Source organism: Bufo gargarizans, chromosome 1 (assembly GCF_014858855.1).
Source record: "Bufo gargarizans isolate SCDJY-AF-19 chromosome 1, ASM1485885v1, whole genome shotgun sequence".
Taxonomy (NCBI): Eukaryota; Metazoa; Chordata; class Amphibia; order Anura; family Bufonidae; genus Bufo; species Bufo gargarizans.
The window spans coordinates 751427288-751444922 of NC_058080.1; the positions used below are offsets into that span (position 1 = coordinate 751427288).

At 44.3% G+C, this 17635-nt stretch overlaps 2 protein-coding genes across 2 annotated transcripts in view; one reads left to right on the top strand and one right to left on the bottom strand.

Annotated features, from left to right (window-relative positions):
* Positions 1–17635, bottom strand: part of LOC122925098 (oocyte zinc finger protein XlCOF6-like) — an 818943-nt gene that overhangs the window by 237690 nt on the left and 563618 nt on the right. Inside the window, exon 4 of the mRNA XM_044276609.1 lies at positions 7726–8588. Coding sequence (XP_044132544.1) covers positions 7726–8588 — 863 coding nt within the window. The remainder of the gene's footprint in view (positions 1–7725; positions 8589–17635) is intronic.
* The window catches only part of LOC122925109 (zinc finger protein OZF-like), a 161704-nt gene that overhangs the window by 124013 nt on the left and 20056 nt on the right, over positions 1–17635 (top strand). The gene's annotated exons all lie outside the window — the stretch shown is intronic.

Sequence of the window (17635 nt, forward strand, 5' to 3'; positions counted from 1 at the left end):
ACCTGGCACAAGTGGTCTAGAGCCTCCGGGGTACCTGTGGCACACAGTTTCATAGCATACAGTGACTGACGGTAACATCAATTAATGTCCACAAACTCAACCTGATGGGGACACTCAGCCCTTATATGGCCAGGTTCCTGACACCGCCAGCAGATTTATTGGGTCCGGCCCATAGTGGGAACCTCCCGGGTGGATTTTACCAGCTCATACCATTAGGACTTGGGTGGGGAGTTCTGGGGTTTACCTGCCCCCCTCCCAAACGAACTCCCCTTAAGATTCTTAGTGGCGTCATAGCCTTCCACCATTTCCAGGAGACAGCTGGCCGATCCAGAGCTGAAGAGAGGGTGGCAGCGCCCTCCAGAATATGTCAGCCAATAGTCTATCTAGCATAGCTGTGGGACTCAGCACATCAGGCTGTAGCCACTTTTGCAAAAGGTGGAGTAAGTCATAATACTGGGGTCTCGCAGGCTCAGTCAGCTTAAACCCCCACTGATGTAACCGCTGGGCCCGGACAACACATTTACCCCCAGTCTTGCCAAAATCTTACCCTTTACCTTCGGGTAGTTGGCCGCTTGATCGTCCGGCAAGTCGAAATATACACGTTGGGATTCTGATGCCAGGAAAGGAGCGATGACCTCAGCCCACTAGTCTTTGGGCAGCTTTTCCCTGGTGGCCACTTTCTCGTACATTGCCAGGTAGGTTTTGTTGTCGTCTGCGCGTGTCATCTTAGGGATCGCTGCACAAACTGCTTTCCGGGCATCGTGGACGCTTGGGGTTGCTCCTGCTGTCTGCAAAGTGTTGTAGCAGCAACTGGTTAGTCTCTTGCTGTGGCTTATTAGCCTCCCGTTGGTGCAGGTTGGTCTCTCGCTGCTGTAGATTAGCTTCCACGAGGGCCTTCACAACAGCCTCCATTTTGTTGTGGGGTACAGGTTGTAATACCGCTGGTTTGATGTACAACATACAACGATGCTCAAAAATGCAAACCAAAAAAATATATCAGCGTTCACGCCAGCCTCACTGCGCTTGCACGCATCCTCCACCAAATATGGGTATTCGCTCTAGTAGTTAGGATTAGCAGGTGCAGCACAGAGGCAAAGTACAAGTTATTGGTTCAATACATGAGTTTTTATTCACACGTGAAAGCAAAACAAAAAACGCAAGTTGCTTGGTGATCGTTCACACACATGAAAAGTTCATATACAAAACAGTCACCTTTTCTCCTGGGTGTTACTTCACACCCTGTTGGAAGTTCTGCTTTGTCAAGTCCACAGGCAGGCATTAGGCAGCCCGTTCGCCCTCACAGGGGTCTGAGCCCTCCAGCCTGGCTCAAGTCGCGGATCCCAACACAGCCCTCGGATCACAGCACACAGACCTCCTGAGCTTTACTGTCAGACGGAGGTAATCCTTCCCACCTGGCAGTGCTGGCTGGTTTTATGCCTGGCAAAACCCGGCTTGGAACATGGGGAGTAGTCACCCACCCAGCACTTTGACTACTCCCAGTAAGAGCCGTCCCGGATCAGCTATTACAGTCATACTAAGTATCAAGGTGTCAAACAGCAAATTCTGCTTACACATACAAACTGGCTCTTACTCCACCGAGCCCAGGAACCTCGGTGACACGTACCTATCATCGACGATGATTCCTTGTACCTTCTTACACTATATTCAGGACAAAACGGGTAACTAATTATGGGGTGCTTTTTCTGCTGTTACCCTGTGTGAAAATAAAAAATGTGGGGCTAAATCAACATTTTAAAAAGGAGAAATGAAACTTTTGATTTTCACAGCCAAGTGTTTCCAAATTTGGACTCTACCATTTGAATGTCTCAACAGAAATCGAGACTTATCAGACCAGGCAACATTTTTCAAGTCTTCAACAGTCCAATTTTGGTGAGCTCGTGCAAATTGTAGCCTCTTTTTCCTATTTGTAGTGGAGATGAGTGGTAGCCGGTGGGGTCTTCTGCTGTTGTAGCCCATCCACCCAAGGTTGTGCGTGTTGTGGCTTCACAAATGCTTTGCTGCATACCTCGGTTGTAACAAGTGGTTATTTCAGTCAACGTTGCTCTTCTATCAGCTTGAATCAGTCGGCCCATTCTCCTCTGACCTCTAGCATCAACAAGGCATTTTCGCCCACAGGACTGCCGCATACTGGATGTTTTTCCCTTTTCACACCATTCTTTGTAAACCCTAGAAATGGTTGTGCGTGAAAATCCCAGTAACTGAGCAGATTGTGAAATACTCAGAGCGGCCCGTCTGGCACCAACAACCATGCCACGCTCAAAATTGCTTAAATCGCCTTTCTTTCCCATTCTGACATTCAGTTTTGAGTTCAGGAGATTGTCTTGACCAGGACCACAACCCTACATGCATTGAAGCAACTGCCATGTGATTGGTTGACAGGTGTTACTAATAATTCTTTAGATGAGTGTATATTGAGGTTTATTTTGCTGTTAAAACCCTTGCTGTGTTGCAAGAAAAATATTTACATAAAAAATCTACAAAAAATAAATACATTTCAACATTTCACCTCCATTTTCCTTTAAAGGGAGTCTTTCACCTAATCTGAGCGTTTTAGACCGCTCAGATCAGGTTATAGACTCTTTAACCCTCATTACGATCATACCCGTCTCTTATGTGTCCCTCGCCCAGATAATGAAAATAATACTTTTTAAACTTATGCAAATTACCTTCTGAAGGTGCCCAGGGGCGGCGTTACTGGGCGATGTGCCCAGAAAAACACACCTCCAGCCGGCGGACGTCACGAGCGGCACCAGAGGACGGCGGGCTGGGAACTGGCCCGCACCTGTGCACTGCTCTGCCCATTATGGGCAGATGAACAGCTTTTCATATTGCGCATGCGCCGGCCAACTAAAGACAGCCGGCCGGCGCATGCGCAATATGAAAGGATGTTCCTCTGCCCATAATGGGCAGAGCAGTGCGCAGGTGTGGGCCAGTTCCCAGCCCGCCGTCCTCTGGTGCCGCTCGTGACGTCCGCCGGCTGGAGGTGTGTTTTTCTGGGCACATCGCCCAGTAACGCCGCCCCTGGGCACCTTCAGAAGGTAATTTGCATAAGTTTAAAAAGTATTATTTTCATTATCTGGGCGAGGGACACATAAGAGACGGGTATGATCGTAATGAGGGTTAAAGAGTCTATAACCTGATCTGAGCGGTCTAAAACGCTCAGATTAGGTGAAAGACTCCCTTTAATTCACGTGGAACACCTCAAGGGTTAACAAAGTTTGTAACATCAGTTTTGAATAATTTGTGGGGTGTAGTTTCTAAAATGGGGTAATTTATGGGTGGTTTCCATTACGTAAGCCCTTCAAAATCACTTTATAACTGATTTGGTGCTTAAAAAAAATGGTTTTGGTAATTTTTTTTAATTCTAAGCTTTCTAATGTCTTAAAAAATTCAATTACATTTACAAAATTATTCAAACATAAAGCAGACATATGAAAAATGTAAAGTAATAACTAATTTGTGAGGCATCACTATCTTCCATAAAAGCACAGAAAATCATATTTAGAAAATAGTGAATTTTTCTAAATTTTATGTACTTTTTGGATTTTTTAATAAATAAAAGGTAGAACATATTGTCTCAAATTTATCACTAACATGAAGTACAAAGTGTCACGAGAACACAATCTCAGAATGGCTTGGATAAGAAAAAGCTTTCCAAAGTTATTACCACAAAAAGTGATGTCAGATTAGCAAAAACCGGCCTGGGATTTAAGGTAAAAAGTGGCTCGGTACTGAAGTGGTTAAAGAGCCTCTGTCGACTATTAAACCAGGCATACTGCCTGGTTGGGTTGATCATGCTGATTAAAATACTTTATATTTTCTGGATGTTAAACAGAGATACAGTATCTGTATTTTTATTCATATACTAATAAGCACATTGAAGCACCAGAGGATGGGGCTGAATCCTTGGAGCACTGCTTTTATAATACCTCTGTACTCTTCACACTCCCCCTCCCCTTGATTGACAGGGCTAGACATCAGCATGTTGAGGGCAGAGCTCTGTCCGGGCATGTACATATCATATACACTACTTACTATAGCCTTACCATGTTGAGAGTAATGGTTGGTCATGCTGACAGAGGATCATTAAATATTGATTGAATGAAGATTAAACATTAATATGTCCACATACATTATAAAACAATTACATGGAGCGTCGTTACTTCTCCCCCTTGTCACTCTGGATTCTCCCGCAGTGTGGGTGGAGGTATGAATACAGTGATAAGAAGCAAGGTTCATGGGGACAGTTCATCTTCACTGCTTTATAAGTAAACAAGGCTCTTCTCTTCCTTGCATCCACAATACTTTTCCTCCATGGATCCTAGTCACAAATATAGTTTGGATATTTAACCGCCTCCGGACCGCCTAACGCAGGATTGCGTTCTGGCGGCGGTCGATTTGTTCCTCTTCGACGCATCGGCATGTCATCTCGCGAGACGCAAGATTTCCTGTGAACACGCGCACACAGGAGTGCGCATTCACAGGATCGGGAGGTAAACGAGTGGATCTACAGCCTGCCAGCGGCGATCATTCGCTGCCAGGCTGTAGATGCGATTTTTTTTAACCCCAAAAAGGTATATTAGACGCTGTTTTGTTAACAGCGTCTAATATACCTGCTACCTGGTGGCCCCTTTTGCTTGGATTGACCACCAGAGGACACAGGCAGCTCTGTAAGTAGCACGAAACACCACTACACTACACCCCCCCTGTCACTTTTTAACCCCTTATTAACCCCTGATCACCCCATATAGACTCCCTGATCACTCCCCTGTCATTGATCACCCCCCTGTAAGGCTCCATTCAGACGTCTGTATTTGTTTTGCGGATCCGCACATTGCCAGAACTATATAGAAAATGCCTTTTCTTGTCCGCAATTGCAGACAAGAATAGGACATGTTCTATAAGCTCTACAAAAAACGCAGTGTTCGTCCGATCAGGCCTGATCTTGTGCGCACACTTGCGTTCAGTCCGCCCCACCGCAGTGACAGAATATTTTTTTTTCTTATCACTTCAAAAACACCGTAAAATTGCTGCGGCGCTATAAAAAGATCACTTTTGAGGGGCATGGCGAGTTCATAGAAGATTTTTTTTTGTCACAAGTTAGCGGAAATAGATTTTTTTAGTTTTTTCTTACAAAGTCTCATATTCCACTAACTTGTGACAAAAAATCTCACATGAACTCACCATACCCCTCACGGAATCCAAATGCGTAAAGTTTTTTTGACATTTATATTCCAGACTTCTCACGCTTTAGGGCCCCTAAAATGCCAGGGCAGTATAAATACCCCACATGTGACCCGATTTTGGAAAGAAGACGCCCCAAGGTGTTTCGTGAGGGGCATGGCGAGTTCATGTAAAAAAAATTTTTTTGTCACAAGTTAGTGGAATATGAGACTTAGTAAGAGAAAAACAAAATAATAAAAATCATTTTCCGCTAACTTGTGCCCAAAAAAAAATATTCTAGGAACTCGCCATGCCCCTCACAGAATACCTTGGGGTGTCTTCTTTTGAAAATGGGGTCACTTGTGGGGTATTTATACTGCCCTGGCATTTTAGGGGACCTAAAGTGTGAGAAGTAGTTTGGAATCCAAATGCGTAAAAAATGCCCTGTAAAATCGCAAAGATTCTCATTGGAATTTGGACCCCCTTTGCGCACCTAGGCTGCAAAAAAGTGTCACACATGTGGTATCGCCGTACTCAGGAGAAGTAGGGCAATGTGTTTTGGGGTGTATTTTTACATATACCCATACTGTGTGAGATAAATATCTCTGTAAAAGACAACTTTAAAAAACATTTTTAGACAAAGTTGTCAATTTACAAAGATATTTCTCTCACCCAGCATGGGTATATGTAAAAAGACACCTCAAAACACATTGCCCTACTTCTCCTGAGTACGGCGATACCACATGTGTGACACTTTTTTGCAGCCTAGTTGCGTAAAGGGGCCGAAAGTCCGAGTACCTTTAGGCTTTACAGGGTTGCTCACAATTTAGCCCCGCCCAAAATGCCAGAACAGTAAACACACCCCACAAATGACCCCATTTCGGAAAGTAGACACCCCAAGGTATTCGCTGATGGGCATATTGAGTCCATGAAAGATTGAACTTTTTGTCACAAGTTAGCGGAAAGGGAGACTTTGTGAGAAAAAAATAAAATAAAAAATTTCCGCTAACTTGTGCCAAAAAAAACCTTCTATGAACTCGCCATGCCCCTCACGGAATACCTTGGGGTGTCTTCTTTCCAAAATGGGGTCACTTGTGGGGTATTTATACTGCCCTGGGATTTTAGGGGCCCTAAAGCGTGAGAAGAAGTCTGGAATCCAAATGCCTAAAAATGCCCTCCTAAAAGGAACTCATTGGAATTTGGGCCCCTTTGCGCACCTAGGCTGCAAAATAGTGTCACACATGTGGTATCGCTGTACTCAGGAGAAGTAGGGCAATGTGTTTTGGGGTGTCTTTTTACATATAACCATGCTGGGTGAGAGAAATATCTCTGTAAAATGACAACTTTGTATAAAAAAATGGGAAAAGTTGTTTTTTTACAGAGATATTTATCTCACCCAGCATGGGTATATGTAAAAAGACACCCCAAAACACATTGCCCTACTTCTCCCGAGTACGGCGATACCACATGTGTGACACTTTTTTGCAGCCTAGGTGCGCAAAGGGGCCCAAATTCCAAAGAGTATCTTTACGATTTCACAGGGCATTTTTTACGCATTTGGATTCCAAACTACTTCTCACGCTTTAGGTCCCCTAAAATGCCAGGGCAGTATAAATACCCCACAAGTGACCCCATTTTGGAAAGAAGACACCCCAAGGTATTCCGTGAGGGGTATGGTGAGTTCATGTAAAAAAGAAATTTTTGTCACAAGTTAGTGGACTTTGTAAAAAAATAAAAAAATTAATCATTTTCCGCTAACTTGTGACAAAAAATACAAACTTCCATGAACTCACTATGTCCATCAGCGAATACCTTAGGGTGTCTACTTTCTAAAATGGGGTCATTTGTGGGGTGTTTCTACTGTCTGGGCATTGTAGAACCTCAGGAAACATGACAGGTGCTCAAAAAGTCAGAGCTGCTTCAAAATGCGGAATTTCACATTTTTGTACCATAGTTTGTAAATGCTATAATTTTTGCGCAAACCAATAAATATACACTTATTGCATTTTTTTGGATCAAAGACTTGTAGAACAATACATTTTGAGAAAAATGTATATAGAAATGTAGTTTTGTTTAAAAAAGTTTACAACAGAAAGTGAAAAATGTCATTTTTTTGCAAAAATTTCGGTCAATTTCGATTAATAACAAAAAAGTTAAAATGTCAGCAGCAATGAAATACCACCAAATGAAAGCTCTATTAGTGAGAAGAAAAGGAGGTAAAATTTATTTGGGTGGTAAGTTGTAGGACCAAGCAATAAACCGTGAAAGTAGTGTAGTGCAGAATTGTAAAAAGTGGTCTGTCATTAAGGGGGTTTAAGCTAGGGGAGCTGAGGTGGTTAAAAGATCCAGGATAATTCCACTCAAAAAATACCCTTTTATAGGCTGTTAGACTGGTGCTACATGGTGACATGGGTTTAAAATTCTTTTAATCTTTTAGCATTTTCCATATTCCAAAAAATAATATAGTTTCTTCTTCCAGTTTTAGAAGTTGATTACAATGCAAAACATTTATATATATAATATATATAATATATTAAAGTGGCTTCTCCCCTGTGTGACTTCTCTCATGTTTAACAAGATACGATTTTTGCGTAAAACACTTTCCACAATCTGTACATGAATATGGTTTTTCTCCTGTGTGACTTCTCTCATGTGCAATAAGATTTGTTTTACCTGTAAAACATTTCCCGCATTCTGAACATGAATACGGCTTCTCTCCTGTGTGACTTCTTTGATGTGTAACAAGATGTGCTTTTTGTGTAAAACATTTCCCACATTCTGAACATGAATATGGCTTCTCTCCTGTGTGAATTCTCTCATGTGTAATAAGATTTGTTTTACCTGTAAAACATTTGCCACATTCTGAACATAAATATGGCTTCTCTCCTGTGTGACATCTCTTATGTTTAACAAGATCCGATTTACTTGTAAAGCTTTTCCCACATTCTGAACATGAATATGGCTTCTCTCCTGTGTGACTTCTCTCATGTGTAACAAGACTGGTTTTATCTGTAAAACATTTCCCACATTCTGAACATGAATATGGCTTTTCTCCTGTGTGAATTCTCTTATGTGTAACAAGATTGTACTTATCTATAAAACATTTCCCACATTCTGAACATGAATATGGTTTCTCTCCTGTGTGATTTCTCTTATGTGTAACAAGGCTATATTTATCTGTAAAACATTTCCCACATTCTGAACATGAATATGGTTTTTTTCCTGTGTGAATTCTCTCATGTTTAACAAGATTTGATTTATCTACAAAGCATTTCCCACATCCTGAACATGAATACGGTTTTTCTCCTGTGTGAATTCTCTCATGTGTAACAAGATTTGATTTCTGTGTAAAGAACTTCCCACATTCTGAACAGGAGTATGGCTTCTCCCCTGCGTGAATTCTTCTGCATCTAGAAAAACTTGTTCTTTTTTTGGACTCTTCACCACGATGAAAACTTTTACCCCTTTTCAGACTTGTAGTTGTGGTAACAATCTGTGATTGGTCAGGAGAAGAATCCTCATGATTTACGGGATTATATGACAGATCTGTACTGTGAAGTCCTGGATTTACATTAAGGGTAATGCAGTTTTCTCCTGAAGAGCGCAGCATGATATTGTCATCTCCTGCTTTATAATCTAGTGATAACATGAAGTTTCCCTTAAAATGCTTACTGGGATTCTCTGTAAAGATAAAAAATTAAATTTCTGATTTTTTTTTCACACGACGGAGTAAACAAACCTATAACATTCTTAAAAGGGTGGAAGTGGATCCAGGAGGAACTATCGATACATGCAATTGATTTTGAATCCACTGACTTTGGTTAAAAAACATGACCGCACACTTGTGTGATTCCAGCCTTATAAAGCTTTGTAAAATACTCAAAAGTTCACGATTCTGGTCTACACCCAGTCACCACTTTTAGTACATAAACATACTGTAGCTCAAAAATGTGAAAAAAACCAAAATATCCGGCAATCAAGCTTGCCTTATGCCAAAACATTGTGCGCCTCGCATTAATACAACTTTACTTAAAGAGGACCTTTCACCTAAAAAAAAAAAAGTAAACTAAGACCATAGCTTTACTTACATGCCCCCATGAAGTGTTGATCGTTTTTTCTTTTTTCAAACTGTGCCCCCGTTTGTCCGCTATGCCCCCCCGGAATAATTCCCGCCGTCTATGCTAATGAGCCAGCCTCAAATGGGCTGGCTTTAAAAGTTCTCCTCGGCGTGCCTTCTCTCTTCTCCCTGGCACGGAGCGCATCCAATCAGCGCGCTCCGCTCTTAGCCAGGGAGAAGACGCTCCAGTTCTCGCGAGACTTCAGAGAACTGGAGCGATTTCGTCTATCCGGCTAAGAGCGGAGCGCGCTGATTGGATGCGCTCCGTGCCAGGGAGAAGAGAGAAGGCACGCCGAGGAGAACTTTTAAAGCCAGCCCATTTGAGGCTGGCTCATTAGCATAGACGGCGGGAATTATTCCGGGGGGGCATAGCGGACAAACGGGGGCACAGTTTGAAAAAAGAAAAAACGATCAACACTTCATGGGGGCATGTAAGTAAAGCTATGGTCTTAGTTTACTTTTTTTTTTTAGGTGAAAGGTCCTCTTTAAACAGGATCTGTCACTAAATTACTGAACACAAACTGCATTCTTTAGTAAACAGATTTCTAAGACCTGATGAAGCTGGTGGAATAACTACAATAATATATGCCATAATACCCATCTAGAATTTAAAAGCATTTTCAGATTTTTTATACTGGATAGGTCTCTGTATGTGATTAGTAGGGGTCCGGCACGCAGAAACCCCGCCAATCGTTGCCTACCCCAGGCCACTGACGTCACATTCATTCATCACATGACAAGGTACAGTTCAGTGCCATGCAAGTGAATGGGGCTGAGCTCTGACACCAAGCACAGCTGCTATACAATGTACAGAGTTGTGAGTAGATAGTGGAGCTCCTCAGAGAGCACAGTACCACTTCTCCTGTCCTGTATACTGGGTGTAATTCTCAGTATCTGCTCCTATTCTGTATATACGGACACTGCACAGTACCACTTCTCCTGTCCTGTATACTGGGTGTAATTCTCAGTATCTGCTCCTATTCTGTATATACGGACACTGCACAGTACCACTTCTCCTGTCCTGTATACTAGGTGTAATTCTTAGTATCTGCTCTTATTCTGTATATACGGACACTGCACAGTACCACTTCTCCTGTCCTGTATACTGGGTGTAATTCTTAGTATCTGCTCTTATTTTGTATATATACCGTATAGACTGTACAGTGCCACTTATCCTGTCCTATATATTGGGAGTAATTCTCAGTGTCTGCTCTTATTCTGTATATATGGAGACTACACAGTAGCACTTCTCCTGTCTTGTATACTGGGTATAAATCTCAGTATCTGCTATTATTCTGTTGCGAGGGATTAGCTCTATCTCCAGGGTCTCAGTCACAATATTCTCACTGACAACCGCGTGGAATGTCCAAACAGTGCATTTATTTTAACACGAGCGCACACAAAACAATACAAATGAACACCTGTGGCTTTCCCAGCTCAATGTCTCAATGTCTCTTGTTGGAGATTGAGGCTCAGTAGTTCGCCTGACTATGGCCCTGCGACCCACTTCCCAGCCGTTGCTTTGTTCCCCAACTCCAGGCTATCTCCCAGCCTCGTGGTCTCTCAGCCAAGCCCGGCTGAAACCACACATCCAGCGCCTCACCCAGCCTCTGTTTGCAACCACGCCCGACTGACAGTCTGGGATCAGCTTTTACCTTCCAGTAATGATCCCAGGTGATTACACTTGGGGATCCCTCATGCTAGGGAAAATGCCCTGGAATGGGAGGGGTGGATTGGGGGATCTCACTACCAACCTAGCTCCCAATCAAATAAAATCCAGCCCTAAAATACTAAACAAAATAGCTCCAGCAATAGTGATGAGCGGCAGGGCAATATTCAAATTTGCGATATTTCGCAAATATTTTGTAGAATATTCGTCATATATTCGTGAATTGGAGATTATATTCTTGATTGCAAAAATCGGCAATGTATTATTTGCGTAAAGTACCGGCGTGGGGTAGGCAACTTTTTTATTGGTTACCAGAAGGCTGTGACAAAGCCTCCTCATTTGCCCTCAAGCTAGAAGAAGAAAGGGATGATCACCTGATATGTACTACAAACACAAAAAGGGGGGTCAGCACATCCCAATGCGCAGGTGCACGTCGCTAGTGTGGCTGCAAATATACATCTGACAAACACATAGTGCAACAGCACTCTACAAACCAAAAGTAGAGTACAAAAGTATATTACATTGTAAATGCTATGCTAATAACTTAGAGATGCTTAGCAAATACATTTTGTACAAAATCATTTGAGCCCGTCTGCCGCACGCCAAGGCGATCTCTATAAGACGGGTCCTAACACTAAAGCTCACCTGTTGGGTGCCATAACAGCGACTATGAAATCCAGGAAGTGCAGGTCCCACATGCATGCTGGGCCCCTGTTGATCCATATCTGTGTGGAGCCAAAATGGCCTTCATGGAATCCAGGGACTACAAATACCAGCATGCATGCTGAGCAGACTATATACTCATGCTAATTAAAATCAGCCTGGGAAGCAGAAGAGGCTAAGGGAGTGCTCAACCCTGTTTATAGGAGTCAGACACTACTCCTATATATAATACTACAAACACAAAAAGGGGGGTCAGCACATCCCAAACAGGGTTGTGCACTCCCTTAGCCTCTTCTGCCTCACAGGCTGATTTAATTAGCATAACACTCTGGAACTTTACTTATCTCATCCAATTGAGGAACCTGGGTGAGATATACTCCTCTTCCGGGATCCTTATACACTTTAGCATTCACATCACCACATACACCCCCCCCCTTTTGTTCAAACCTGTGGGGGTGAACACTTGCACCCACCGGATGCTCGCGACAGGGCATCCGCCTTATCCTACAACCTTCTGGCTCAATGTTCCCCCTGGAATATGTGGTCAGTATCACTTTTTTACCCTTATTCTGCCCTGCAGAGTTTGGTTTGTCATTAATACTGGCTTTTTACCTAGTAGAAAATATCTAAGGGACTCGAGTGCCCATCTAATGGCCCGATACTTTTGTTTTACTCTCCGGTCTTGCTCTCTTTGTTTCTTTGGCTCTCGCCCATGCCCTTCCAGGAACCTCCATTTTGTCACCATTCCTTTTTTCTAGTTTTTCCAGCATTTCTGCTTCTAGACTTGCTAGCTCTGCAACGACCATAAGTTCCACTTTCAAATTCATCCTTTACTTCAGCAGTGGTTTCCTCAGTTTTGGCGGCAGTTTCAGAGTCCTCTGCTTCCTCAGAGACGTTCCACTTCGGCAGATTTCTTTGATCTCTGTAACATCTGAGGATTTGTCCCACTCCAAGTCATCGGCCTTAGCTCTTTCAGCAGTTGTCTCTTTGGAGTCTCCACTCACTTTGTGAGCCTTCTCATCCTTCTTGGACAGGGTATTTTATACTGGCCCTCTTAACTCCTCCTTTTTTTTCTTATCAAGGTTGGAGGTACGGGGAACCCGTAATTTATTTTAGGGCTGTCTTTAACAGACTTCTCGTCTTCTGGTATTCCCTCCAGAGGGTCAGCTGAGACATTGCTCTCCCTTTGTGTAGGATTCATGAGAGCCATTCCATAGTAGGATACAGGATCTACATACTGGTCATCCATCTCCTCGTAATTCTTCCCCAGCAGGCTGCTGGCTATTTGGATGGCCTTGTAGTCTATTTGGAAAGCCTTGTAGGCGGAGGGGACGTCTTTCAGGACCAGGTCCTGGCTACCCACTGCCATGAGTCTTTTGGCCTATGCATCCACATCAGCCCCATCAACAGGTTCAGCAAGGTCTGGAGAAAATCAGTGTTAAACGTTTCCTGTAGTTCTTGACCAGGTTTGCACACACTGCAACAGGGATTTTGGCCCACTCCTCCACACAGATCTCTAGATCTGTCAGGTTTCGGGGCTGTCGCTGAGCAACACGGAGTTTCAGCTCCCTCCAAAGATGTTCTATTGGATTTAGGTCCGGAGACTGGCTAGGCCACTCCAGAACCTTGATATGCTTCTTACGGAGCTGCTCCTTGGCTATCCTGGCTGTGTGCTTCGGGTCCTTGTCATGTTGGAAGACCCAGCCACGACACATCTTCAATGCTCTGACTGAGAGAAGGAGGTTGTTGCTCAAAATCTCACAATAAATGGCCCCATTTATCCTCTTCTTAATACAGTGCAGTCATCCTGTCCCCTTTGCAGAAAAGCACCCAGAAAGCATGATGTTACCACCCCCATGTTTCACTGTAAGGATGATGTTCTTGGTATGCAACTCATCCTTCTTTTTCCTCCAAACTCGACGAGTGAAGTTTAGACCAAAAAGTTCTACTTTGGTCTTATCTGACCACATGACTTTCTACCAAAACTCCTCTGGATCATCCAGATGGTCATTGGCAAACTTCTGATGGGCCTAGACATGGGATGACTTGAGCAGGGGAACCTTCTGTGAAATGCAGGATTTGAAACCATGACGGCGTAGTGTTCTACCGACAGGGACCTATGAAACTGTGGTCCCAGCTCTCTTCATGTCATTGACCAGCTCCTCCCTTGTAGTTCTAGGCTGATTCCTCACCTTTCTCATCATCAGTGATACCCCATGAGGTGAGATCTTGCATGGAGCCCCAGTCCGAGGGAGACTGACAGTCGTCTTTAGCCTCTTCCATTTTCTAACAATTGCTTGAACAGTTGATCTATTTTCACTAAGCTGCTTGGCAATTGCCCCGTAGCCCTTTCCAGCCTTGTGGAGGTCCACAATTTTGTCTCTGGTGTCTTTTGACAGCTCTTTGGTCTTGCCCATGGTAGTAGTTGGCGTCTGACTGACTGTGGGGTGGACAGGTGTCTTTAAAGAGCTCAGACAGGTGCTACTAAGTTAGATTAATGACTGAAGTAGAGGTGGGCTTTTTAAAAGCACAGTAACAGGTCTTTGAGAGCCAGAATTCTTGCTGTTTCTCAGGTGTTCAAATACTTCTGTTCAGCAGTGCAAGACAAATAAATTCTTTAAAAATCATACAATGTGACTTCCTGAATTTTTTTTTATTTTTTATTCTGTCTCAGAGTGGGAATGCACCTACAATGTGAATTTCAGACCCCTCTATGATTTCTAAGTGGTAGAACTTGCAAAATCGCAGGGTGTTCAAATACTTCTGTTCATCACTGTAACTTCACACCTTCATCCGGAAATGCATTTAAAGGGGTTCTGCAGTTTGTTTAAACTGACGATCTATCCTCTAGATAGATCATCGGCATCTGATCGGCGGGGGTCCGCTGGGCCAGTGACGTCACGACTAGTATCAACTTGCCTGGGTGGGGCTAAGCTCCATTCAAGTGAACAGAGCTTAGCCGCACCCATGCAAGTTGATACTAGTTGTGACATCACTGGGCCAGCGGTAAACAGCGAGAAGGCCGCGGGGCTCCTGGAGCGCCGCTGCCTTCTCAAACAGCTGATCGTCGGGGGTCCAGGGTGTCGGACCCCCACCAATCAGATGCTGATGATCTATCCAGAGTATAGATCATCAGTTTAAACAAACTGCAGAACCCCTTTAACTTGACATCTTCCCTTAAAGGGACAGGTACAAATTCTGCAGGAGTTGCTTCACTGACTGCAGAAGTGTCTCCATTTCCTGACAACTCCCAAAGCGAGCGGAAAGCACCGCAATTCCTATCCGGCATGAGTGTATCGGCAACCCCAAGTCCCACTTCACACTGGTGTCTCACACTCAATGAGAGCCACCGGATAGTCCTTCCTATCCGCACGAATGTCCCGCATATCCTCCCCAGGTACACAATCAATAATCGGAACAGTCTTACCCATTGGTGTCACTGGTTCTTCAGGCTCAGGAGGTGAGGGGTCTCCAGAACCATCCCATCTGAGGTCATCATCCTTCTCCTGGACGTATATCTCCTGACCATAGGACAATCAGGTGCACACTTTCCGAACCGATGGCATCTCCAGCAGCACTCTCTCTGACGTGGGACACCTGCATGCTGTCGTGCTGGGATGCTCCCAGCAACGGCCTTATGGCACCTCAGGACATCATCTCTAGGATTCTGTATAAAAATTGCAGGGACCACTCGAACTCCTGAGAGCCTAACCGCTCTTTCCCTCTTTTCCTTCCCAACGGTTGCCCTTGGAAACGGCATATATTCGCTTTTCCTCAGACACTATATTCGCCACCGCCCTCTTGGAATTTTACAGAGTGTCCAGACCGTGTTGAGGACCCTCTCTTCAGCAAATGATTAGTTCTCTGCTCCAGCTGCTTCATTATGTCCTCCGTGGCCCTTGTTTTCCGCCAAACTGGAGCACAATTCACATAAGATGTCATCTTGACCCAAAAATTTCCCCCAAGACCCCTTGCCAGAGTCAGTCTCACAGCAACACAGTTCACTTAGCCAGAGAGCACAAAACCACACAACAGTCGGTCACTGTACCTTAGGGTTCCTGGCACTTTAAATTCCACCACACAACGGGGGGGAAGTCCAGGTTATACGAGCAGCACCTGCTCCAACAAACTAACAGGCTCCTGAGTTGTCATTGCCTCCAGCATCCACGTTGCCTTTTACATTTCAGCACGGATGCTTGCCGGCATCCTCCACCAATTGTGAGGGATTAGCTCTATCTCCAGGGTCTCAATCGCAATATTCTCGCTGACAACCGTGTGGAATGTCCAAACAGTACATTTATTTTAACACCAGCGCACACAAAACAATACAAATGAACAGCCCGTCTAGGCTCTAACTAAACATTAACAAAGTATCCCTGACTCACCTATAAGACATAGTTCATACACGGAGCCAGATGTGGCTTTCCCAGCCAGTCAGTCCAACAGCCTCCTGGCTGTAACAAGCTCAATGTCTCTTGTGGGGGATTGAGGCTCAGTAGTCTGCATGACTATGGCCCTGCGATCCACTTCCCAGGCGTCACTTTGTTCCCCAACTCCAGGCCTTCTCCCAGCCTCGTGGTCTCTCAGCCAAGCCCGGCTGAAACCACACATCCAGAGCTTCACCCGGCCTCTGTTTGCAACCACGCCCCCGACTGACAGTCTGGGATGGGCTTTTACCCCCTAGTAATGATTCCAGATGATTACACCTGGGGATCCCTCATGCTAGGGAAAACCTGCCCTGGAATGGGAGGGGTGGATTGGGGGATCCCACTACCAACCTAGCTCCCTATCCAAGTAAAATCCAGCCCTAAAATACTAAACAAAATAGCTCCAGCAACTATGTCTTGCTGAAGCCAGCACCACTCTGGAACTTTACTTATCTCACCCAATTGAGGAACCTGGTGAGACTCTTCCGGCATCCTTATACACTTTAGCGTTCACATCACCACACTGTATATATGGACACTACACAGTACCACTATGTATACTGGTGGTAATTCTCAGCATCTGCTCTTATTCTGTATATACCGACACTGCACAGTACCACTTCTCCTGTCCTGTATACTGGGTGTAATCCTCAGTATCTGCTCTTATTCTGTATATATATACACACTGCACAGTACCACTTCTCCTGTCCTGTATACCGGGTGTAATCCTCAGTATCTGCTCTTATTCTGTATATACGGACACTGCACAGTATCACTTCTCCTGTCCTGTATACTGGGTGTAATTCTCAGTATCTGCTCCTATTCTGTATATACGGACACTGCACAGTACCACTTCTCCTGTCCTGTATAGTGAAGTGTAGACATGTGTGCTCACCACTTTCTGTTACCAGGACTCTGAAGAAGGTGTCTAAGGTAAAGGGGCAGTCCTAATGTTTTTTTTTTTTCGCATGGTGCTGCCAGTTTCTGTTTATTAATTACAAGACAGCCTCTTTAATTTTGTGAAGGGTGATTTTATTTTAAGCGTGCCCTTCAGCACCCTACGAAAGAGGAAGGTGTCAGGGTGTCCTCCATTACATGTCACTGCACACACGTGTATACACTGCACATGACGGCTCTTACCCTGTGATATAAGAGGCTGGTGCTCCTCCATTACATGTCACTGCACACACATGTATACACTGCACATGACGGCTCTTACCCTGTGATATAAGAGGCTGGTGCTCCTCCATTACATGTCACTGCACACACGTGTATACACTGCACATGACGGCTCTTACCTTGTGATATAAGAGGCTGGTGCTCCTCCATTACATGTCACTGCACACACGTGTATACACTGCACATGACGGCTCTTACCCTGTGATATAAGAGGCTGGGGCTCCTCCATTACATGTCACTGCACACACGTGTATACACTGCACATGACGGCTCTTACCTTGTGATATAAGAGGCTGCTGCTCCTCCATTACATGTCACTGCACACACGTGTATACACTGCAGATGACGGCAGGCTGGTGCTCCTCCATTACATGTCACTGCACACATGTGTATACA